The following is a 26,665-nucleotide window of genomic DNA, read 5'->3' as shown; positions in this document are numbered from 1 at the left end:
AGTAGTTAGGAAAACCCAACCCCATATCTTGCATGCCTTGATCACATCATCTAAGATTTTTTTTTCACTCTTTTTGTCAGGAATGTAAAAGGTCATTCTTTACTACCTTAAAGCCTGAACTATTAGTCAGTCACACTAGGATAACAGTAAAGACTTCGATCATCTAACCCTACTGTTGTTTTATTTTCATTTTGTATGGTTGACTCCCAATTATACTCAATTGATACGAAGCATACTGGACTTTTACAGACCTTTCATGTTAAAGTACCTGCAACCAGTCAAATTAAGTCTACCTCCTCCTATTAAATCATAGTTTAATGATATAAAATTAGGAATCATCTTTGATGTCTTTCTCTGTACTTTTATTAGAGTCACAATGTCCTTGTTTACTCAGGGGCGCCAAGGTTGCTCATGATTTTTCAAATGAGGTAACTTGCTAACAGACACATGGATTGTGTTAAACCTGGATTGTGTAACTCTTTATTGCTCTGTCCCTCCGTTTTGTGTTATGTCTACCAGGCAATACAGCTCAGAACCCTGTTTGCTATGGCTGAAGATTTCTGACTTCATGGTTGAACTTTAAGGAAGCAGTTAAAGGCAATCCTCAAACTTTCTGAGCAGTCATCTATGTTCTTGTTCATTTAACTAAATTTTAACTTATTTTCAGATTTGGACATAATTTGTTCAGACCCTTTTGCAGATTTGTTTTCACTGACCTCTGTCCTGTTTCTGCCAGTCATCTGACATCACTGGTGAATTTAATTGTGGCTGTCAATGCCATTCTCCAGATCATTAATGAATATATAACAAAAAGGAGCCTAATATAAAACTATCTTAAGGAACTGGTTGCCTTGTGTTACTTTGAGTTGGTTGTTGATGTTTTTGCATTTTTTTTGGAAAATTGAATGTAGTAGAAGTATAGGCAGGATAATTAACAGTTTGACAGGTTGTGACTTAAATTTCCCTTCTAGGTTTAACACAATCCATGTGTCTGTATAACAAGTGCATTTTAAGGGTCCCACAATGCCTGTAATTGTGGAGGTTGCCCTTGCAGTCCTTCAGTTGAGGATAATGTGGTAGATAAAGACCCAGAATTGACGGTTAGCATTCCAGTCTCTAATTATTAGAGCAACCTGGAGTGGGATTCGAACCTTCCACATTTTGGTTCAGTTTATGCCATTACTAGGTTAAAGCTCTCTCTGTTTTGAACATATTAAATACTGTTTTTTGGAAATAATTAATTTTACATTGTTTTTGTTTCTTGGTTGTAGTAACTTCATGTGTATACTCCTTAAAGGAATGCTGGTGCCTTCCAATGTCTCTTCCAGGTGGCAGTTCTTTGTGACTCATTATTTACTGTCTTTCATGTGTGGCATTGTCATAGTGGTGGAGTTACTATTGCTGCTGTAAGTGTACTTGTTGGAGAGTCATTGGAGTTGAAGCTTGGAGCAGATATTCTGGGAGTATTTTTTCTTCTCTTGCTTCTGTACACCCTACCCCTCCTTGCTACATACAAGTCTTCGATCTGAAGGAAGTTTTCTTTTATAGCTTTAATTGGTTTAGCTCAAATTTATAACCAAGATATTTTGAGTCATTATAGCTCAGTACCACTACGTAAATGTATATGTCTAATGAGTGAACACTGCTAAATTCAGAATCAGATTTATTATCACTGACTTGTATGTCATGAAATTTGTTGTTTTGCGACAGCAGTATGGTGCAAAGACACAAAATTACTATAAATTACAAAATAAATTGTGCAAAAAAAGGGAATAACGAGGTGGTGTGCATGGACGGTTCAGAAACCTGATGGCAGAGGGGAATAAGCTGTTCCTAAATCGCTGAATGTTGGTCTTTAGGCTCCTGTACCACCTCCCCGATGGTAGTAATGAGAAGAAGGCATGTCCTGGATGGTGAGGGTCTTTAGTGATGGATGCTGCCTTCTTGAGGCACTGCCTCTTGAAGATGGCCCCTGGTGGGAGAGTTGTGCCTGTGATAGAGCTGGCTGAGTATACAACCCTCTGCAGCATCTTGTGATCCTGTGCATTGGAGCTTCCATACCAGGCTGTGATGCAACCAGTCAGAATGCTCTGCACCATACACTCTATAAAATTTGCAAGTGCTAACGAAGTAGAGCCACTGGCGTGACGCCTTTGTGATTGCATCAAAGCTATTTACACAATTCTTTGAGGAAGATCATCTTTTCAATTTTTGTTACAAATTCCTAGGGTACTAGTTTTTCTGTCATATGTTGCCTTAATGCATCAATGATATTCCTTCTCAGATTAATGTTTACTGCGATTCTTATGTGGGTTCCAATTTTTGCCAGAAATACCGAAAATATGAGTTGTAAAAAAATAAGTTCTACCAATTGCTATATTTGCTAACCTCATCCTTGGTTAAGTAGATTCAAAAAAATTCTGAGCCACATATTTTTTAAGAAAGTGTATGAAATTGGCCCATAACTAGTTAAGATGTTGAATTTCAGCCCCAAATCATAAGTGTTCCTTTATAGCAGAGCCTTGTAAGGAATCTGATGCCAGATATGTTTTGGTGTTACTGTTCAGATGAAGCTGGGCTATGGATAGCCATGAAGGTTATAACAAGCATTCTATTTTAGCTACATTCTCTGGAGAAAATAATTTTATATGTTCGTGAAAGATTTTCAAAAAAGCAGCTAGATATAAAAATGTACTGAGATTTTAAAACTATTTTGAAAGTTGTTTGAATGTTACCTCTTATACTTTTTGGTATTGGTATGGACAAGGAAGCAATTTATGCTTCAATTCAAGGTTAACAATCTGTTCAGGTGAGGTGGTATTGAACAGTTGTGACGTTGCTGGTATTGGATCTTTCTGTGCAGGATTCAATATGTGTGTGATGGTCTGACTTTGGCCACAATTGGGTTTTTCCTAATATTGTCATTGTAGAGTGGGTGGCCACAATTTCCATGGCCTTGAGTGGTTGATGGATGTAAGGTTTTCCTTGGAATCACTTCATTGTTCAATCAATTACCTGGTTTTGGTTGGTGATGTTTGTGGTCAGTCAATTTGTGTACTATCAAGAAGTGAGCTGGCATTAGTTTTGTGAAGTTTTGATTTGTTCCAGTAGGGACTGCAAGATTTTGGATGAGAATGTTGGGGGTGGGCATTGGTGAAATGGTGCTTGAAGGAAGTGGGAGTGCTTTGTTGGCTGTCAGATGGTGGTGGTCTTTACGAGAATGTTTTTCCTGAGGACATCAGGGTTCAATGTGGGTTAGCCTCGGAAGCTATTGGAGCTGTGCTGGACTTAGTGCTCCGGATTTGATCATTGATGCTTCCTGGAGATGGCTGTCTACCATGTAATGTGCGAATAGCCTCTGAGCTAGTTTGAGCAGCATTACTCTGTTGTTGGGTAGATCAGAGCAAGTGAAGCACTGTATATCTTATCAGTTCTTTCCCCCACTGGTACCAGTCAGTTTCTACATGAGATTTGTCTTGACCTTGGCTCTGATGTCCAGGAGGTGTGGAAGAGTCAACACAGTCAAGAATGATACCAAGAAATTTTGATTTTGGATTATAGTTGAGTGGCCAACCACAGAAATGAACATGGAATTCTCTGCTGGCTTTCAAATTGTTCAAATGGAAGGCTGAAACAACTTTCTTGGCAGGGTTTGTCAAAGCCACCATTTTCTGAAGTAGCTTTCCAGAAAGTCTAGAACGTGAATATTTTTTCAATGTTTTGAAGTACCTTAGGCTGGCAAGCCAGGATTAATGTCATTAATGTGTGTGATGAGCTGTGACTTCGTGGGATGAAAGTCACTGGTATGAGCATTGAAGAAGCCTGGTGCCGAAACTGATCTTCAAGTGAGCCCATTGTTTTTTTTTGCGCATTTGTAGCTGATTTGATTGCCAAAATGCAATTGCTGATCATGGAATTATTTGTAGGATTTTCAGCCAGCAAATGATTTTGGAGAGCTTCAGCAACATGCTGCATACCACATTTTGTCAAAGGCACAGGGGATGTCAACAGATACATCTCCTGGAATCCAGCCTTGATGTGGGAGATCAGGGACAGGACCTACTCAGAACAGCTATCCCTTGTACAGCAATCTTCCTGCTGAGGGGGCATTGCTCCTTCTAGATTAGGGGTCAGTCTATTTTGTGCAAGGTATTCCAGGATATGGTCAGTTATTGAGAGCAAGGCAATGAGTTGTAGCTGTGCGAATCATCACATTTTCCCTCACTTAACAATGGTCACTTTCTTGGGTTGATGACAGATCTTTGGAATGGCGCCTATGTGGTGCTAACTGCTTCCTTCCCTATGATCGGTTTAGGAACTCTGGGTAGGTTCCATCAGCCTGTGCTGCTTTCCCTGACTTGCCATCAGTGCACTGTCTGTTTGCTCTCTTGTGAGAGGACTTTAAAAGCATCTATGCATTGGGACATTGAAAAACTACATCTTGGCAGTTTTATTGGCTGTTCATCTCTGCTGCTGGTCAGTGTCTGAGTTTATTAAACCTGTGAAGGCATGGCATTTAGTCTCTGGGCAGTTGGCTCCTCCCAGATAGTGCAGGAGTTCCCATACTCCTATGGATTGAGTTCGTGAAGCCAATGTTCTCTATGGTTTCCTCCTATCTTATGAGATGACCTTCACTGAGGGAATTGAAGGCCACTTTTGCCACATCAGGGTCATCATTTTGCCATTATTCTTCCAGGAGCTAACGACTTATTGCAGTGCAGTAAGGGGAGAAAGTTTTTCTAAACCTCTAGGTAACACCATTTCATTACCATTTTGAGAAGTGGAGTAAAGCAGCTGTTTCGGAGTTGGGGCAGCAGTCAGTTAATGGTGTTTTTGTGTATTTGCTATAGGCCTAACTTTCTTTCTGCTGATTCCAGCTTGATTTTGCTTTGAGTTCATGGTTGGTAGTTCCAGGCCAATGTGAATGAGACTTGGGCAGTGTTGGGAGTTGAGGTATGATGGGTAGTGCTCTAGGAGCATGTCAGTATTTGGTCCAGAAGGGCTCAGCCTGTGAAGCCCACAGCCCTTGAAAGAATGATGATAAGGATGTATTTATGAAGATTAATCATCTTTCCTCTAAGGTATTTTAATGTCAGCTGTTACTTTAATGTTGCTGTAATCTCTTAAAGTACAGCACCGCAGAATGAGGAACTCTATTCTGTCATTTATTAAATCTCTAAGTTGCACATCTGCATAGCCAATAGGAATTCAGTCCCTGCCCAGTATAAAAGTGGGTGTACTGGGAAAGAAACTTGTCCTATGGGAGTCGATTAAAGACCAGCTGGTCAGAATTCAGGACCAACGTGTTTGTGTGAGGAAGGAAGATGTTGGACATCAACATTTGGGAACCTTGGATGATGAGAGATGTTGCTAACTAAGTCAAAAGAAAAAGGAAACGTTTGTAAGATTTAGGAAGCTGAAATTAGACAGGGCCTTTGAGGAATATAAAGGAAGAAGGAAAAAACTTAAACAGTGAGTTAAGGGGCTATAAAAGGGGCCATGAAATGTCCTTGGCGAGTAGGATTAAAGAGAATCCCAAGGTATTTTATACATTAAAATCAAGAGTAACTAGGGAAAGGTAGGACCGCTCAAGGACAAAGGAGGAAATGTGTGCCTGGAGCCAGAGAAAGTAGATAAGGTACTAAACAAGTACTTAGCATTGGTGTTCACCAAGGAAAAAGATATAGAAGATTGCTAGATTGGGGAGGGGTATGCTAATAGTCTAGGGCATATTGGTATCAAGGAGGAGTTGGGGCTCTCAAAGAACATTAAGGTGGATAAGTTCCCAGGACCTTTTTGGAAGGTCAAATGTAAGAGGAAAGTGCACATTAAATTGCTGGACCCTAAGGAGCATTGATATACAGGGGTATCTTAGGGTACAAGTCTTTAGCTTCCTGAAAGTGGCAACACCAGTAGATAAGGTGGTAAAGAATGCATATGGCATATTTGCCTTCATCATCAGTTGAGGTGTTGAGTATCAAAGTCAGAAAGTCGCATTGCAGCTGTATAAAACTTTGGTTAGGCCACATTTGGTGTATTGTGTGAAATTCTGGTTGCCTCATTACAGGGAGGATGTGTAGGCTTTGGAGAGGCTCAGAAGAGGTTCACCAGAATGTTGCTTGGATTAGAGAGTATTGCTTATAAGGAGAGCTTCAACAGATTTGGATTGTTTGCTCTGGAGTGTCAGGGGCTGAGGGAAATATATAAAATTATGAGAGGTGTAGATAGGGTAGATGGTCTTTTTCCCAGGGTGGAAATGTCAAATACTAGAGGACGTAGGTTGAAGGTGAGAGAGAGGAAAATTTTAAAGGAGATTTACGAAGCAAGATTTTTCATATAGAGTGGTAGATGCCTGGAACGTGCTGACAGGGAAAGCGGTGGAAGTAGATATGATAGCAGTGTTTAAGACAGGTACGTGAACAGGCAGGGGATGAAGGAATGTAGTGTCTGTGCAGGCAGATTGGAATAGTTTAAATTGGCATCATGGTCAGCACAGACATCATGGGCTGAAGGGCTTGTTCCTGTGCTGTACTGTTCCACGTTCTATGTTGTTGAAGTTGTAAGTGTGGGTCATTGTTTGGCCACAGATCATTTGGTTAATTGTAGACATTTGTGATGGTTAGTTTGTTGATTTTGATTGAGATGGAATGGGGAGGTGGAGTCATTTGATTTTATGAAAATCATGTGCAAAATGAAAGCTTGCACTTAGGATGACAAATCAGTAAGTACATTTGCTGTGGTGTTTCAACATTGACTGAGGCTGTCACCAGTTGCTGTCTTTCATCTTTCTTCTCTTCTTTGTGTGATATAACCAAGTGCTGAATTCTTGGTGGAGCCAGTTCACTAGTTCCAGACTCTCACCTGGAGGCTGGAAACTAATGAAGAGGGATAGGTAGGAAGCTGTAACAATGGCTTAATGGTATGCATTCAGCATGGCAAAACATCAATACAAACTTTTTGATTATCTGTTGTGACTAAGAACTATTACAAATCACAGACAGCATTTACCATGCATAGAGACTGATTAATGAGCTGAAGTTTTGAGTTTTTCTTTTGTTTGGGTTAGCACATAGCCCAAGGGTTCAAATATTTATGTAGGAATACTCCATTTTAAGATCATGTTAATGAAATGGCATTTGACCATAGAACTATAGAAAGGAAACATTTCTGGTGATAAACTTCATTAGGCTTGCAGTGCAGTTGAAATTGCTTGCTTTATTTACAGTGTTATCCTCTGTATACTATGAAACTTATTGATCTTAGAATGAACAATGCATTATTCTCCCCATGTAGTTATTTTAAGAACAGTTTTCAAGGCATTTATCAGCTGTGTGTTGAAGTTGATAACTGGGGAGGGAGTTGTGGTGGTGCACTGCAGTCCTGTCACATTCAATAATGAGTAGTGATAGACAATTAACAAGTAACATGAGGAGTAGCTCTTTTAAAAATATTCCCATTTTCAGTAATTGTGAATCCTTCACATCTCTGAATGATGTTGAAGCATTTGTACTTTTCTGACATTGCCATGTGAAAGAACAGTTTCTCCCCTCTTTGTACTGAGCTCACAGCATGAAGGTTTTTCTACACTTGTCCCTTTTGTCTTCTCTCCAAGTTTATCTTGTCTACTACACCTTTGATCCTATTGTCACTGAACCTATTAGCACCCAACTTTCCTTTCTGCTCCCAAGTTTACTGATATTAAGTTTTTTTCCCCCTCTTTGGATACTCATATATTCACAGTGTCTTACAGCACAAATGGGCCCTTTGGCCCACCATGTCCAAGCTGACGATTTGCCCACATTAGGTCCATATTCTTCTACACTTTGTCCATTCAAGTGCCTGTCAAAATACCTCTTAAATGTAGTGATGTATCTGCCTCCACCACCTCCTATAGCAGCACATTCCAGATATCAACCAGACTGTGTGGAAAAACTTCACCTCAGATCATCTTTAAAACTCCTCCCTTACCTTAAACTTGTGCCGCCTTCATTTTTGCATTCTTACCACGGGGACAAAGATTTTGACCATCTACCTTATCTATGCTCCTTAATTTTATATATCTCTTAGGTCATCCCTTAGCTTCTTTTGCCCCAGGGTAAATTCTGGCTATCCAATCAAATTCTATCTCCTTCAAATCTGCCATCACCACCCCTTTCTTTTCAAAGAAAAATCCCTTGGCCACCCTTTTTGAAAACTGACATTACAACACAAACATACCTTGCATCTTAAGTCCTTGAATTTGATGCAGTTTTCTAAACCTGTGCCCTTTTTCCCCACAACTCTCTTTAAATCAGTCTTGAGTGATAGAAAACAGAATGATAGAAAAATAGGGGGCTATGTGGGATGGAAGGGTTAGATAGATCTTGGAGCAGGATAAAATGTCGACACAACATTGTGGGCCAAAGGGCTTGTACTGTGCTGTAGTGTTCTATGTGAGTAGGCTTCTGTTCCTGCCAATGTACCAAAGAGGTTCTTGTCAAAGTCACCGTGACATGGGTAATCCACCATGAAAATCCTTCTCCAACTGCATACAGTTTTTGATGTTATTGAATGAAAAAATGGAGAAGAGTACATCATTCACAAGGTGTAGGTGGCATTGGTAAGGCCAACTTTTAATGCCATTTGCTCATTGCTGCTGAAGTACCTTTTCAAACAGCAGTCATATTATTGAATGGCAAAAACACTGAACAAGCTGCAGTAAAAACAGGAAAAGCTGATATACTGAGTAGGAGAGAAATAGTTAAAATTTCAGGTTAATGACCTTTTCATCAGAACCAGATAAATACAAAAACAAATGTGTTCTAAATTGCACAGAGGTGGAGAGAATAAATGGGATGATTGGGAAAGGGCAGAGATCAAGATTGTCCAGGTGGCGCAAATGCTACTGAATGCTGTCTGAGAGGGAAGTGAATATTAGTTAATCATAGCTAATCTGTCTGGAGGAATGTAAATAGAGGGAGATAAATGAGGGTCATCAGAAGAAGAAAAATATATACTGTGAAATGTAGGACACAATAGTTGCTAGAAATCTGAGCTATAAGAGAATGCTGGAAACTCTGAGCAGATCAGTTATTATCTGTAGAGAGAGGAAAAGTGAATCGAGGTTCTATGATTTGATGTGCTCCTCCTGTTTATACTCCTGAATGTAAAAGCAGACACATTGGCAGCTGTGTCTTCAGCTGCCAAGGTCAGAAGCTCTAGAATTCCTTCCCATACCCTCTCTGTATTTCAGAATCAGGTTTATTATCACTGACGTATGTCGTGAAATTTGTTGTTTTGTGGCAGCAGTACCGTGCAACATGTAAAAATTAATATAAGTTACAAAAATAAATAGTGCAAAAGAGGAATAACGAGGTGGTGTTCCTGGACTGTTTAGATGGAGGGGAAGAAGCTGTTGCTAGAATGTTGAGTGTTGGTCTTCAGGCTCCTGCACCCCCTCCCTGATGGCAGCAATGCGAAGAGGGCATGTCTCCAGATTTCTTCAAAGTCATCCATAAGTCCAATCCCTTTGATTTAGTTTTTGGTCACTGGCTGTAAATTCTATGTCTACTTGCATAACTTGGATCATATCTTTGTTTGATGATACCTCTTTGGCAAAGCTGGGATATTTTACAATATTAAAAGTGCTACATTAAAACTCCGATAATTTGGCATGCTTGAGACTTCGATGCTGGACAGGCAGATTTTCTGGACTCTTGGATGTTACTTGTACTAATACTCCAATACACTTTAAATTCCTGTTTTTAAAGATATTATACACTATTACAGTAAATCTCCCAGTGAATTAAGTTTAAAGGATATTTACCGGGCTCCCTTTCCACTTTCTGGGGCTTGGGGTCCCAGTAAGTGGAAAGGGAGCCCAGTAAACATCACCTGATTAGAATTGTTCTTCTGCTTCTTTAAACTAGAAGTAATGAAGGTAATATAACTTTAAACACGCAAACAATGAAAAAGTTAGAGGATTTCCATACATGGTAGACATTGGTAAACTCCAGATTTAATTTTTCAAAAAAATGTTCGCATATTACAGGTCCTCCCCAAGTTATGGTAGGGTTCTGTTCCTGTGAACTACTTGTAACCTGAACAGTTTGCAAGTCAGAAATGCAGCCGAGAATTGAGTTCCCAGGTGGCAGAAGATGCCTGCAGCAGCTGGCAAATCCATCCCACCGGTCTCCCAAACGCTTGTTTGTATGTACAGGCTGTAAATAAGTCAGACATTCATAAGCTGGGGAGGACCTGTAACTTCACTGGGCATCTGTAAGCTTTACAAAGATAATATTGTTATTAGTGAAATTTTGGAGAAGTAGAATTGTAGCTATGTATGTGAAAATAAAATTATAGATTGTGTCCTTTTAAATTATGGTTGAATCTAGAGAGGGTATTAATGTTAAAGGACTGTTCCTCAGACATTCATGCGGTGATATTTTGGGGTTTTGGTGATTTACCTCCACTAATTGTAAATCTTATGTCATGGTAGTAACAATTATTGGAAATCTTGTTCCTATGACTATCACTCACTCTAGCTTTAGTATGGTTCCTTGGTTTAAAAATTCTTCCTGTTCAATGAACAGGCCTATAGTGTGTTATTTTTTCCTTGTAGTCGATTCCAATATGACTGCTAGCTCTTCCCTTCGTCCTCCTAAATTTTACACCTGATACCTCTTGCCCTGACACTTGGGATTGAATTGCATCTGAAAAATTGTCCATTCCCTTAACAGTCATCTATTATCATGACTACATTTCTGCACCTCACATTCTGCTTTTTGGCAATAATCTACTCCACTGTACTATAGATTTGTTTGTTGCTTTCAGAATTGCTATCAATGTCACAAATTATTCAATAAAGACAGTTTTTAAATGGTGAGAAGTTGAAAGGTGTTATGTGTTCAGATGATCCTGCAAATTTTTGTACACTAAAAATGAACATTCAGGTCCAGCAAGCAACTAGAAATGGCACATTGGTCTTTACCGCAAAAGGATTTGAGTAGGGCCATCTTGCTGCAATTACATCAGGCCTTGATGAGACCACATCTAAAATATTGTGTATAGGTCTCGTCTCCTTGTGTAATGAAAGGTGTCTTGTGGGACTATGGTGAAGGTTCACTAGATAGGCTTCTTGGATAGCAGTTTTAATTTAAGTAATAAATTTAATTTAATTAATAGATAGTAATTTAAGTGCACTGAACCAATGCTCTCAACTGAAGAAGAATGTTAGGTGATCTCATTAAAATGTACAAAATTCTTAAATGGATTGACAGGATAGATGTGGAATTGATGTTACTCCTGGCTGGGATATCTGGAACCATGGGTTGCAGTCTAAAATAAGGGGTCTACCATTTGGAGCACAGGACATTTCTTCAGAAGGTAATGAATCTTTGGAATAATCTACCTACAAGGGTTGAGGAGGCTCAGTTGCTGAGAATTAATAGATGTTTGGGTGTTAAAGGAATCGTGGCTATGGGATTATTGCAGGAAAATGGAGCTGAGTCAAAGTCAACCTTTGATCCTATTGAAGGTGGAGCAGGCATGTGGGGCTGAATAGGAATGGCCAACTTGCCTAGAACAGTACAGCATTGGACAGGCCATTTAGCCCATGATGTGCCGATCTTAATTTCTGCTGATCTTAACTGCTGCTATTTGCATACTAATTGATTGTTAGTGTTCGTCAACACATGATACCTCCACGTGTTGTAATGTTTAATTTGACTTCTTGAACTGAGGCAATTATAGTAAAGTATACTGTAATTTTTATATTTTTCATTTTTCTTTCTTGGATTCTTTAGTAGTGATCAGTGAACCAGTAACTTGTTTCTGTCTTGTAAGATGAAATGAATGATTGAATATTACACTAGCTGCAGTTATTTGTCATATCTGATCTACATTTAAATAGCAGGAATACACCAACTTTTCTTTGATATCTACTGGACTGGAGTAGAAATTTTTTTTTCTGTGTTGCCTTTCTTGATTTTATTACCATATTTTGTACTTTTTGTTTGGCCTCTAAGTAGCTAAGGTGGACAGGGAGCGACTTGATGTATAGGAATAACTATTACAATGGTATCAATAGGTATGTAGACATTCAGAGTGAGATGCATGTGACTCTTAGGGTGCCCAGGTGCCCGAATTGAATCTGAATGTCCTGTGCCAGAGTCTGAGGTAGAGGCATGGTTATTGTTATCCTGATGCATGTTCTAGACTTGATGTAAACTTTCCCTTCACCTCCACAGCTGCTGCTGAGTTCCTCCAGCAGTTTGTATTTTGCACCAGATTCCAGCATCTGCAGTCTCTTATGTCGCCATGGTTATTGTAATGTTCAATCATATAAAATGCAAACGCTCGAAATATCTGCAAACACTCAGTAGGATGGATAGCACGTGTGGAGCAACAATTTTGGCTTAATCACTATTTGTCAGTTGCAGTGACAGCTCATGACCGGAAATGTGAATTCATGTTCTTACCATTGCATGACTTGCTTCGCAATATTGTTTTTGTTTCGAATTTCCAGGGTCCGCAGTTTATTTTTTATATAAATTGATTTGGATTCAACAAGGTTAGCAAGAAAATCCTGTTTTAGAGGCTTTATTTAAAAAAAACACCAAGATCGTAATTTTGACTTGTTGACTTGTCGATTGTTGTTTTTAATATTATGTGACATCTGACTAATAACGCGAAGAAGAAAAAGAAATGTCAGCACACGATTTATTGAATTGGCTGAGCATCAACTCTAGTTACCATACTAGATTTTGGCTGTAATTTTATGTTTGCTAAATGTTAGTAGTTGGAGCATGACAATTAGTATCAATTTGGTGTGCACAACCTTAATATCCCTACATTTACTTTTCAGGTAACAGATAAAGGTCTCTGGGCAGACCTTTTGGAGGAGTTCAACTTTCCAAAAGGTTGCGCCAATGCAGCTTTTGCTTTGAAGCAGTACTACCTGAGGTGAGTGAAAATGAGAAGCAATTGCTCCTTGTCCTATTTGCATGTTGGATTTTTTTCTTGCTGACTCAAGTATGTGTGAAATTCTACGGGTTAACTAAACGTTAATTGCTTAGCCATTTAATTGTTGATATCTTTATCTCAAATTAGCCATTTGTATTTTATAATTCTTTCAGAACTAAGTTTTCCATCAGTATTTAATTGTTAACTTTCTATATTAAAATTTTGGTGGCTTGTAATTGTACAATACAACATCTGAAAATAAGCTTGATGTGATGAATGGATAGGCTATGCAATTCTCCTTCTACTGAGTGCATGTAGATAGAAATCAAGAATATTGTCATGAAGTACAAAAGTCATGCTTCCAATTGATAATGGACGAAGAACCAAGGGAAGAGAGACTTGAATTTTCAGGGCATTACAGGCACCATGCCAACAACAAAAATACTGGAAAAAAAAATATAGCTCTACTAACTAAGATTCTGAGATGGTAGTGCCATGTGGAAAAATAATGCAGTGGCAGTAATGGAGATGTGGTTTAAGAAAGGTAGGATTGGATACTAAATATTTCTGGTTACAAGGTGTTTAGGAAGGTATAAAAGTTTTGTTGAGGTTAAACTATTTAAAGATAATTTGGTCTGGCTCTTGCTGGCCTTTACCCATTTAAATGTAAGCAAGTTCAAGACTTCTCCCAGTGACTTGTCAAATGTGGAAGTCCCAAGCCTAATGATGGATTTGAAATGCTGAATTTGTCAGATTGCTTTGCACTGGGACTCCATATGAATCAACTCTTAGAATCTTCATAGTTAAATGTGAGTAAGTTCGGTAACCTCATTGATTGCAATGTGGAATGTAGAACTGCATATTACCAAACAAAGAGGATGGTGTTCCTTCTCTAAATGTATTTATATTTTTTATGATGATTACTTAATTTATAATAGTTTTTAAAAATGTTAAGATCAGTGTCATGCAAAAACCCTCTCAGCTTTTGTAGTTGGCAATGCAGGGAGTGGGGATTTGCTAGCTGATGGTTTTCAGAGACATTTCAGGGTGGGGCATCACTACATTCAGGATGCTTGGAGTCAGCAAGAAGGGTCCCCTGCATCTGGACCCTTGTATAAGACTTCTGTTTTTAATAACAAATGGGGTGACCTCGGGTGGTGATTGTAGGGTCCGTGCCAGTGCCAGCGAGATCTGGCTTGACAGTGCAGGAGAGAGGAATTCCTTGAGGGGTTGATAACAGAATCCATCTGGTGACACTCAAACAGTAAGGGTCTCATTACTCAACTGAGTGTACTCTCATTAGCTATTGGCCACCAAGTAGTGGAAAGGAAATAGCTGAGCAAATCTGCAGCAAAATTACAGTGGTAGAAGAACTAGTTTAGTGATAATGGAAGACTTTAACTATCCAGAATGTTTAGGATAGTATTCGAGGAAATGGTAAACAATGGGAGGTTTTTTTCTGAAGCATGTTCTGAAGAACTTTTCTGGATCAATAGTTCCTTGACCAGAGAGGATACAGGAATTGCTGGATCTGGTTCTGGGGAATGATGTGGGTCAAATTGATGTAGGCTCAGCGAGGAGAGCACTTGGGGAATGGTAAACTACCCTAAAGCTTGGATTAGAAATGGTACCAGGCAGTGAGAAATCTAGCAGTAGGCCACTTGGTCCCTCAAGGCTGTCCCTTCATTCATGGCTGATCTAGACATCAACTTCTCCTTTGCACCAGATCCCTATGGTCCTCAATCCCCTGATCCCTCAAAACTTATTTACCTCCACTTTAAATACTTCTAATGAGATGGCCTGCATAACTCTCCAGGCAGAGAGTTCCATAGATTCACTACCCAGATGAGATCCTCAAAGTCTTGTAAGTTTTAATCAAGTTCCCTCTTGTTTTTCTATACTCCAGCAGTTACAAACCTGTGTGTTCTTTCCACATAAGACCACCTGACCATCTGAGGTATCAGTCTAATAAACATCTTTGAACTGCTTCCAATCACATCCATCCTTAAAGACCAATGGTGTATATAGTATTCCATATGTGGTCTCACGAATGCACCATATAAGTGAAGAATCACTTTCCTACTTTTGTATTCAGTTCCCCGATGATAAGTATAGCATTCTCTTAGCTTTCCTAATTATTTGCTTTAGCAATATGTCAGCTTTGTGTGAATCATGTACCAGGGCACTCAGATCCCTCTACACCTCAAGTTCTACAATCTCTCACCATTATATGCTGTTGTTTATTTTTCTTATGAAATGGACAACTTCACTTTTTCCCTTCATTATACTCCATTTACCCTATCTTTGCCCACTCATTTAAACTATTTATGTCCTTTTGTATCCTTGATCTTTTCACTACTACTTTCCTTCTAGCTTTGTGTCATCAGTAAAGGGCTAAGGGGGCAGCTTTAATATGGAATTAAATTTAAAAAGCTAGTCTTAGTTATGGAGACCATCATACTCCTGAACTGAACCTGTTTTGCTCAAAAACATCCTTCAGGGAAAAAAAATTTGGTCTATATACGACTCCAAGTCCAACAGCGTACTCACTCGAAACTGCTCTCTGAAGTGGCCAAGCCAGCCATTAGTTTGAAGCAAAGCTGTTACATTAAAACAGAATAAGATCACCTGGCAACAATCTAGACACCAAAATTAGACACAACATAGTCACACACCCCAGCCCAATCAACCTTGCAAAGTCTTCCTCTCAGACATCTGGAGACTGTGCCATAGAGAAATTAAGCAATAGCTTGATATAGTTAGACTTTGAATCATACCTTGCAGGCACTGTGCCAGATTGCCTTGTCCAACTTCCAGCATGAACCCCCAAAAGTAATGTAGTGATATGCAGGCTAGAGGGAGCGATTCTGGAAGTCCTGGTCCTTAAACTTCAGACCTCCATGAAGTCAGGTAAAATAAATGTGAGGAGACTCCCTCCTAATTACCACCCAGCATGCTCTCTCAGCTGAACCAGTACTCCTCCACAGTAAATAGCTCTGGGTAGAAGACAAATGCCTGTCACCATTAGTGGCTTGGGAGACACCATTGCCGAGCTGGGAGAATCCTAAAAAACATAGTTGCCAGACTGGATCTGCGACAGGAGAACCTGCACAAAGGGATATCTATTTGGCATCATTGTCCCCAGTCTATCATATGCATGACAGTATTGTTGGTTGAATCCACTTAATCCTTCATTGTGTTGTATGACATGGTTATCATGCTAGCAGAACTAGCAGTTGCAATCTATGGTTATGGAGTTGTATTTCACCATAAATTGTATCTCATGGTCTGGCATATTCTGCACACACTATTTCATTCAAACCAGAGGACCAGTTCTGGTTCAGTGAAGAATGCAGAAGAACATGCCAAGTACATCACTGGACATGTTGAAGGGTGGGGTGCTGATCTAGTGAAGCTGACATTAAATTATTTGCATGCTGAGCAACATACAATAGATGGAGCAAAATGATCACCACAACAGGTCAACGGCAGATGTGATTTCTCTGGCTCTTTGCTCTGCTCTGGACCATCTGGACAACAGGAACTCGTATATCAGCTGCTGTTCATCGGTAGATCAACTACAGCTCGGCGATCAACACAATCATCCTGTCCAAACTCATCAGGTTTCAAGACCTGAGCTCTGTACCTCCCTCTGCAACTTGATATTCAACTTCCTCGTCGGCAGACCTCAATCAGTGAGGATTGGTAACAATATCTCTTCCTCGCTGATCATCAACACAGGTGCATCTCAAGGCTGCATGCTTAGCCCCCTGCTCTACTCTATGCACATGACTGTGGCTAAGTACAGCTCCAATGCCATCTTCAAATACACCGCCGACACTACTGTTGTTGGACGAATCACAGGTGGCGATGAGTCAGCTTACCAGAGTGAGATAGGACACCTGGTTGAGTGGTGCTGCAACAACAACCTCTCGTTCACTGTCAGCAAAACTGAAGAGCTGATTGTTGACTTCAGGAAGGGGAAAGGGGGTGAACATGCATCAGTCTACATGGGGTGGGGGGGGGGGGGAGAATCGGCAATGGAGAGAGTCAGCAGCTTTAAATTCCTGGGTGTTAATATATTGGATGACCTGGGCCCAACACGTAGATGTAATCATAAGGAAAGTGCACCAGTGTCTTTATGTAGGAGATTAAGGAGGTTTGGCTTGTCACCAAACACTCTATAACAAACTTCTACAGATGTACTCTTGAAAGTTTTCTGACTGGTTACATCATGGTCTGTACAGCAATTCAAATGCGCAGGAACGTAAAAAGCTGCAGAGAGTAGTGGACTCTGCCCAATATATCACAGGCACATCCCTCGTCACCATTGGTAGTATCTATAGGAGGTGCTGCCTCAAGAAGACATGTCATCAAAGATTCCCACCATCTGGGCCATGCCACGATTTCACAGCTACCATTGGGGAGGAGGTACAGAAGCCTGAAGTCCCCCACCAGGTTCAAGAGCAGCTACTTCCCTTCAACCATTCGGTTCTTGAAGCAACTGGCAAAACCCTAATCACTACAGTTTAGCAACACAATGATCACTTTGCACTAAAATGGATTTTGTTTTATTTTGTATGTTCTTTCTTGTAAAAATTGTATATAATTTATGTTTAATTTGTTTTTCTTGTGAATGATGCTATGTGCCTGTGATGCTGCTGCAAGTAATTTTTTCATTGCACCTGTGCATACATATACTTATGCATATGACAATAAATTTGACTCTACTTGAAACCTACTGGATCAGATAAAAACTCTGCAATCCTGTGCCCCATGTAGTCATGAATGAAGGTGGACAATTAAATGTTATTGGAGATGATGGCCTCAAGAGCATTCCCATCTTCAATGGAAAGGCAAAGCATGTGAATGCCAGAGGTAAGGCTGAAATATTTGCTGGCGAATTCACCCATGAGTGCAGAATAGATAATACAGCTAAGAATACAAGGATGTAAATAGGAACAGGAGTAGACCACTTGGCCTCTCGAGCCTGCCCCGCATTAAATATGATCGTGGCTGATGTGCCTCAGGCTGCCTTTCCTCTTCTGCACACAGGAAGATGTTCATAGTTGTGGGTCAATTGTCCCAATTCCATATCATCACAGGAGTTTCTAAGGACACTATCTTTGGCCTAATTGCTTCATTAATGACCTTCTTTCCATCAAGTGGGGTTGCTTCTTGCTAATTGCACAACCAGAGTACAATATTCAAATCCATTCACAATTCCACAGATAATGAAATGGTTCATGTCTGCAAGCTGAAGGGCTTGGATAATGTTCAGCCATGGGCTGATAAATGGCAGATAACATTTGCATCACATAAGTGCCTCCAACGAGAAAGTTTCTAACCACCTGCCTTTTTATTTCAACTGGATTTTTGGTGGTGTGCAACTAGGCAACAATGTGCTCAGGACCACCATTGACCAGAAACTTAGCTAGACCAGTGATATAAATACTGGTGACAAGAGAAGGTCAAAAGGCTAGATATCCTGTAGCAGGATTTTGCCTTGTATCCCAAAGCCTTTCCACCTTCTATGAGACAAAAATTCCAGAAAATGGAATAATCTCAGTTTTTGTGGTAGAGTGCAGTTCCAAAAACATTCAAGAAGCTCAACATCTATCAATTTAGCCATTTTACTTGACCCTCCATCTTCAACAATAACATTCACTCCCTCTATTATAGGTGTAGGTTACCATCTACAAATGCACAAAAATCAAAAAAAAACATAATTACTTGTCTAGGCTCCTCTGACAGCAACTTCCAAACCTGTGACCTTGCTCACTGGGAAGGGCAGTGGCAGAAGATGCATGGGAAAAGCATTTGCTGTATACCATCTGTCTCAGACCATCTGGAATATGCTGCTGTTCCTTCATTGTCTCTGGGCCTAAATGTGGTTTTGCCTCATGTTTCTATAGGATTGCTTGAAGGACTGCAGTGATTCAACAATGTCACTCATCACCACCACCCTGTGCAATTATGGTTGGGTAACAAATGTTGACCTTATTAGCCACACTTGTGTCACTTAATACCAAGTTTTTATATTAAAAAAGAGAGAGACTAGAGAATCTTGAAGCAGAAAAGTTTGAAAGGAGGTTTGATAGCAGTGTACAAAATCATGATGGTTTCACATAAGCCAGTGAGATCCCAAAATTTCTATGACATGCTCGTGGTCTCAAACAACTACTGTATTCAGTGTTTTTGAATGATTTTGCTTTATGTTAATATTTTTAATTGCATGTTTTAAGAGCTTGTAAAAGAATTTAGTTAATTTTTCATTTTTTAATTTAATAATTGAGTGGCACAGTGGTACAGCAATTAGCACTGCTGTCTGACAGATCTCAGGATCTGGATTCAATCCAGATTTCAGGTCTTGTTTTATGGAGTTTGCACATTCTCTCCCTGACCATGTAGATTGCCTCTGGGTACTTGATTTCCTCCCATGACTCAAACACATGTTGGAAGGTTAGTTGGCCGCTGCAAATTGCTCCTTGGGAGTCAATAGATATATGAAAGGGAAGGACAGAGGGAAATAAGGAGAAAAATAATGGGTCTTATGGGATTGCCTTTCTGAGAATCAGGATGGGTCCAGTGGACTGAACCGTGAATGCAAGTCAGATTCAGTTAAAAACTGTTTAAAATTGCTTCAGCTTCTGCGGCTGGTAGAGCTGGGGTTAAGGATTTGTCTGGTCTCAGTAGCTGTCAGGGGTACTTTGGGGAGTGGGGCCTCTTCACTGAATTGTCAGAGGTCCTCTCTCTTGCCAGACTCTTTGCTGCTTTGGGCCAATGAGATGCTGCTCTGCATCTGGATCAGTAACATTCTGGCAGGGAGACCTTGCCTGTGAGGTTTGGGTCATTCTGTTCTCTATCTCAGATGTCAAGGACTAGTGGATTTGGATTTGAAGTAATTGGCAAAAGTGTGAAGGGGATGTGAGGAAAGATTTTTAATGCAGGCTGTTGATGTATTTGGAATACATTGTGTGAAAGTGTTGTAGATATCGATTTGGTTGTTACTTAAAGAAGAATTGAATAAAATATTTAAGGTAAAAACTGGATTAATGGCTTTAACTGCTTTACTCTATAAAGTTACTACAAATTTAACTGGCGTCTTGTTCTGTAAACTGAAGGACAGTTGGTGTATTTCAGGAAAAACTAGGAAAAAAGTCAAAAGGATGCATGATACATCAGGATCTGATTCCATGAAAGGCAGAGATCTGTTTAGATTTTCTGACTTCAACATGAGTACTCGTCTTCCGTAGACTGCTTTGCTATTTGTACTCTCTGGTTACCTACCTATAAATCTGCTTTTAATTGGAGGAGATCCCTATTGTGAGCCTCAGATCTCTATAGATCTAATTACACAGGAACAGCAAGCAAATTTTCCAGCTTGAGCTTGCACTTTGTTTAACTGTCAGAGCTCAATTGGAAAATCCCTGTAGATTGGTTGTGTGAAGGTTTTGGACTTCCATATTTGTATGGATGTCCTGAATTGTTGCATGGTAATGGTGCTAAGAGGATGGTGATGCACTGGATTAGAGAACTTAATGTTAATGTTTGTAGTCAATTAAATTCAAGATAAATGTTGAGGTTAAAGGTAGCATTGTTGGTAAACAAAACACCAATGTCTAAAGCTAAAAGGCAGCAAGCTTGTCTTGGCTTTCTCCAGTGATTTCTGATACACTTGATCTGTAGTGATGACACATTGTCCTTATTGATAGGCATCAGTCTTCACCATCAGATCTCCCTTTTAAAAATGATCAATTCAAAATGATCAAGTTCTGGCTTTTATTTCTCTTATAGCCAGGAGAGCTGTGTTGCTTAAATGGAAGGAAGTTACTTTGCCTACTCATGCTCAATGGTTACGGGATGTTATGTCATACCTGAATCTAGAGAAGATTCATTGTTCAGTTTTTGAATCTAATTTAGACTTTCAAACCCTGTGGGGACATTTTGTGAATTATTTTCAAAACCTTTGATTTGGTGACTAAAATACAGACATTGGCTGACATTGTTACATTAAAGGTTTTTCCTTTTGTTTTTAATCAAACAGCTTCAGTTTTTGGCAGTGGGAGTAGACTTTATTACAAAATATTCCAATTTTTCCTTTAACTTACATGTGATTATTAATTTAGAGTTGTGATCCTAAGTATGATTTAACACAATGTATTCAGTAGTATTATTACTCTTGATGCATGTACTGTATTTTCATGGATTTAATAAAAATATTGTAAAGAATGATTAGTTTACTTTCTTGACTCTGCTTCTTCCTTTTGATTATTAAATTGATGTTGATCTTCTGAAATATTCTGAAGACTACACTCCTTACCATTTCTTACTCTGCAAATATTTTTTGGTTTGATTTTCTTGCACATTCTGCTGGACCTGTGAATTAAGATGAAAGGCAGGATCTTGAAAACATGGAAAAAACTGGCAAGGCAATACATTAGTCAGTGTAAATGGATAGAGAAAAGTGATAGTTAAGATGCATATGCACTGGGACTGAAAAGTAGAACAGACATACCAGAAAGCAAGGGAGAGTAATACTATCAAAAATAGTATCATCAGAACATCTGTAGTGAATCACTCTCAAGTAATGGGAAAAAAAAATCTGTACTATAGGCCTTGCACTTCCTTATTCAGTTTTTTTTTAAAAAGATCCCTCCCAGTATTGTACATGCTTTTAACTGCCAGCTGTGGGGTGGTGTCTGTAGCACTGGAGTAGTGGGCTTTCAAAGCAATATACCAGTACTTGCAAAGTAATACACAAGTTATGAAACAGTCATCAGTATGTGTGTTAACAACAAATCCTGATATTTTCATGAGAGAATTCCATGTTGGAACCTAGATAAAGTTGGCTGGGAATGAAATAGCAGTCTCATCTCTGAGAAGGGGAGTATCCCTCAGAGCTTCCACAACGTATGCACTCCATGCTGAACAAGAGAATCAGTATTTCCCTAGTAGTACAACCAATTGTTAGACCACTGGTTGCAAGCATCCTGCTGGAGTTCTTGGACTCCAATGGAGCATTGATGGTCTGACCTTCACACACTGCAATTGCTGTGCCTGGCCCCATGTCATTGTTTTAGGAGCTGCATTCAAGATGGAAAAATTGGGCTTTAAAATAGAGCCCAAATCCAGTGTCCTCCAGATTGATGGGAAGTACAAAATAAATGCTCAACAAGTACACTAGTCCTGTGATCTTGAATAAAAACAAAGTACTAGAAATACTCAGATCACTCTGCATTTGTGGAGAGAGAACCATAGTTGATGTTTCAGGTTGATGATCTTTCATCATAAATCTTAAACCTGCATCAATAATCTCTCCACAAAATTCCACCACCATAAGAAAAAGATGCAGGAATAGGCCATTTGGTTCCAAACACACCATTTAAGGGAAACATCAACCCTGTGAAGCCCTGTAAGACTTTAGTACATTTCAATGACATCAGCATTCATTCTTCTGAACTGGAGTATACATCTATTCTGCTGAATCCCTCTTCAGATTTTTCCATTGATATTCTTTCTGCCCTGCCAACAACTATTTGCTTGATCTCTGCTCACCTCCCCTGAAGCCCCTTCACAGCTAACTTTTAATATCTGCAAACTTGGATATATTACACATGATCCTCTCATCCAGATCATTTGTCTAGATAATGTAAAGCTGGGACTCTAGCAGCAACTCTGGTCACAGCCTCCCAACCCAAAGTGACCACATCGTTTCTTCTCCCTTTTCTGTCCGTTAACCAAACCAGAGTATATTATCCCATTGTGCGCTCCAATTTTGTTTAATCTGTTGTGTTGCACTTTTCAAAGGCCTTCTGGAAATATACAAGATCAACTGGTTGCCCATATCTGTTCACTAACAAATTTATTAAACAATTTACTGCTCTCAGAAATCCATGTCAACTCTTACCAATTGTATTATTTTCAAAGTGTCCTTTTACCATTTCTTTAATAGATTCCAGCAATTTCCCGTCCATGAATATTAAGCTAACTCTTCTATAGTTTCCCCCATTTCACCCTACCTTTCTTAAATATTGAGATTATGTTTGCCACCTTCCAGTCTGTGGAAATCATTCTCAAATTGTTATTGGTAAATGTGCAGTGTGGATAAAGTGCTTGATCCATCTGAAGTCAAGTGCTTTTAGACCCATAGGCTTAAACTACATTGTTTAGAGCTGAAATTCTTGGAGAACTGAGATTGGAGATGGGCCTGGAGTGTATTGGAATAATCTAGTTTGGGAAAAAAAATAAAGATTTCAGCTGCATATCAGCCAAGGCGTAATAGATGCAGGTGATATGATAGTGTGCAGTCTTGCTGTAGTGCTGCTCTGATGAAGTGGAATGCCAGGGTATTGCAGTTTGATTCTACTGGAGACATTTGCTTTAGCAAGGAATTGGATTAGTAGTGGGGAATGGAGGTGAAAATTTGAGTAATCCAAAATTTAGCTAGAGAAAATTGTGGATCTTGCAAAATATGTTGGGCATCCAATCAATAGAACAGTGATGAATCAAGAAATGTTGGGGACAGATGAACTTGGATCTTGTCAGAATTCACGTGGCTGCTGACTCCACATGTATGGATGAATGATGTAGCTAATGAGTAAAATCTAGTTGGGGAAAAAACCAGAGGCTATGAATAAATTCCTGAAGGGAGGAGTACCTTGATTGGCAAGAGATGGCTTTGCTTGAAATGCTTCAGCTGTGATCAGATGGGCAAGTACAAAACTAGAAATTGATATGTGAGATGGAGAATGGAAAAATTGAGGGTGGTGTGGTCAATAATGTTGAAAAAATAAGTATAGGTGGCATGTTAGGCTGGTTTGGAGGATGTAATTTGTTTAAAAAATTTCATTGCTTTTAGGTAGTTAAGTGTTAGCCAGCTGCCTCTTCTCTCTGGTAACTATTGTATTAAGTGCTGCCTCTGTTACAGATTTTTTCCTGGTTGTATTCTGCAGCTACGTCATCAGATCTTACCCAATTTGTCTGCATAATTTCAGGGTCTGTTTCTGCTTGGGTTGTTACTTCATGGTGTTATCCATCAGATGACTTGGGAGGAACCAGTTCATGATAGACAGGAGCAAAGAAGATTGGTATTTTTGCACTAGAATTTGAAAATGGAAATAAAAAGCAACCATTTAGTAATTGATGGATTAAATAGTGGATGTGCTTGTGTTTTCAACTGAAATTCAAAGTTAAAATTTTAGAACAATTGGACACCTGAGATGAAGGAAATTATGGAATTTTAACAGAATACTATAGTACAGGCCCTTCAGCCCATGATGTTGTGCCGACATTTTATCCTGCTCTAAAATCTATCTAACCCTTCCCTCCCACATAGCCCTCCAATTTCTCCATCATTCATGTGTCTGTCCAAGAGTCTCAAATGTCCCTAATGTATCTGCCTCCACAGCCTCTAGCCAGTGTTCCACACACCCACCACTCTATATAAAAAAAAACTTACCTCTGACACCTCCCCTATACCTTCCTCCAATCACCTTAAAACTTTGCCCCCTCATGTTAGCCATTTTCCTCCAGGTAAAAAGTCCCTGACTGTCCACTCGATCTATGCCTCTTATCATCTTGTATACCTCTGTCAAGACACCTCTCATCCTCCTCCTCTCCAAAGAGCAGAGCATTAGCTCACTCAACCTATCCTCATAAGATATGCTCTCCAATCCAGGCAGCATCTTGGTAAATCTCTGCTGCACCCTCTAAAGTTTCCACATCCTTCCTAATAATGTGACCAGAACTGAACAATACTCCAAGTGTGGTCTAACTAGAGTTCTATAGAGCTGCAACATTACCTTGCAGCTCTTGAACTCAGTATCACAACTAATGAAGGCCAACACACCATATGCCTTCTTAACAACCCTATTGACCTGCACAGCAACCTTGAGGGATCTATGGACATGGACCCCAAGATCCCTGTTCCTCCACACTGCTAAGAATCCTGCCATTAACCTTGTATTCTGCCTTCAAATACAATCTTCCAAAGTGTATCACTTCACACTTTTCCAGGTTGAACTCCATCTGCCACTTCTCAACCCAGCTCTGCATCCTATCAATATCCTGTTGTAAACCTGCAGCAACCTTCTACACGATCCACAACACCAACCTTTGTTAGTAGCAAACTTACTAACCCACCCTTCCACATTCTCATCCAAGTCACATATATATAAAAATCACAGCAGGGGTCCCAGAACAGATCCCTGCAGAACACCACTGGTCACCAACCTCCAGGCAGAATACACTCCATCTACAACCAACCTGTCTTCTATGGGCGAGCCAATTCTGAATCCACACAGTTAGTTTCCTTGGATCCCATGCCCCCTGACTTTCTGAATGGGTCTTCCATGAGGAACCTTATCAAACTCCTTACTAAAATCCATGTTACACCACATCCACTGTTCTACCTTCAATGTGCTTTGTCACATCCTCAAAGAATTCAATCAGGCTGGTGAGGCATGACCTGCCCCTCAAGCTATGCTGACTGTCCCTAATCAGCCTATGCTTCTGCAAATGCCCATAAATTCTGTCTAAGAATCTTCCCCAGTAATTTGCTTACCACTGAAGAAAGACTCACTGGCCTGCAATTCCAGGGCTACTTCCTTTCTTGAAACAAAGGAACAACATTTGCCACCTTGCAATCATCTGGCACTACTATGCCCAGTGAGGACGCAAAGATCATCGCCAAAGGCGCAGCAATCTCTTCCCTCGCTTCTCGTAATAACCTTGGATATATCCTGTCTGGCCCTGTTGACTTATCTATCCTAACGTTTTTCAAAAGTTCCAGCACATCCTGTTTCTTCACATCAATGTGCTCTAGTATCAGCCTGTTGCACGCCATCCTTAAACATAAAGGTCTCTCACTGGTGAATATTGAAGCAAAATATTCATTAAAGATCTCCTCTACCTCATCTGACTCCAGACATGTTTCTTTATCATTCCTAATCAGTCCTACCCTCACTCTAGTCATCCTCTTATTCTTCACATGCGCATAGAACACCTTGGGGTTTTCCTTAATCCTACTCACCAAGGCCTTCTCATGCCCCCTTCTAACTCTCCCAAGTCCATTCTTAAGGTCCCTCCTGGCTACCTTGCAACTCTCTAGGGCTCTCTGATCCTTGCCTTCTAAACCTTAGGTAAGCTTTCTTCCTCTTGACAAGATATTCTACGTCTCGTCAACCATGGTTCCTTCACTTTACCATCCTTACCCTGCCTTAATGGGACAAACCTATCCAGAAGTCCATGCAAGTACTCCCAAACAACTTCACATTTCCATTGTTCACTTCCCCCAAGAACATCTGTTCCCAATTTATGCTCCCAAGTTCCTGCCTAATAGCATCATAATTCCCCCTCCCCAATTAAATATATTCCCATATCATCTGCTCTCATTCTTCTCCAAGGCTATGGTAAAGGTCAAGGAGTTATGGTCACAGTCTCCAAAATCTTCTCCCACAGACAGATCTGAAACCTGATTAGGCTTATTGTCTAGTACCAGGTCCAGTATGGTCTCTCCTTTAGTCGGCCTGTCCAGATACTGCATCAGGAATCCTTCCTGGACACACCCAACAAACTCTGCCCCATCTTATCCCTTTTACACTAGGGTGGTGCCAATCAATATTAGGGAAGTTGAAATCACCCATGACAATAACCTTATTTTCGCACCTTTCCAAAATCTGCTTCCTGATCTGCTCCTCAGTGTCTCTGCTGCTATTGGGGT

General features: G+C 39.9%; 1 protein-coding gene across 1 annotated transcript in view; it reads left to right on the top strand.

The window, feature by feature from the left end:
* Nucleotides 1–26,665, top strand: part of LOC127580771 (AT-rich interactive domain-containing protein 2-like) — a 184,752-nt gene that overhangs the window by 46,323 nt on the left and 111,764 nt on the right. The window contains exon 3 of the mRNA XM_052034618.1: nucleotides 12,845–12,942. Within this exon, the coding sequence (XP_051890578.1) occupies nucleotides 12,845–12,942 (98 nt within the window). The remainder of the gene's footprint in view (nucleotides 1–12,844; nucleotides 12,943–26,665) is intronic.

Source organism: Pristis pectinata, chromosome 20 (assembly GCF_009764475.1).
Source record: "Pristis pectinata isolate sPriPec2 chromosome 20, sPriPec2.1.pri, whole genome shotgun sequence".
NCBI classification, from domain to species: domain Eukaryota; kingdom Metazoa; phylum Chordata; class Chondrichthyes; order Rhinopristiformes; family Pristidae; genus Pristis; species Pristis pectinata.
Note: the sequence above shows the minus strand (reverse complement) of the source record. Positions and strands in the feature narration are given on the sequence as shown.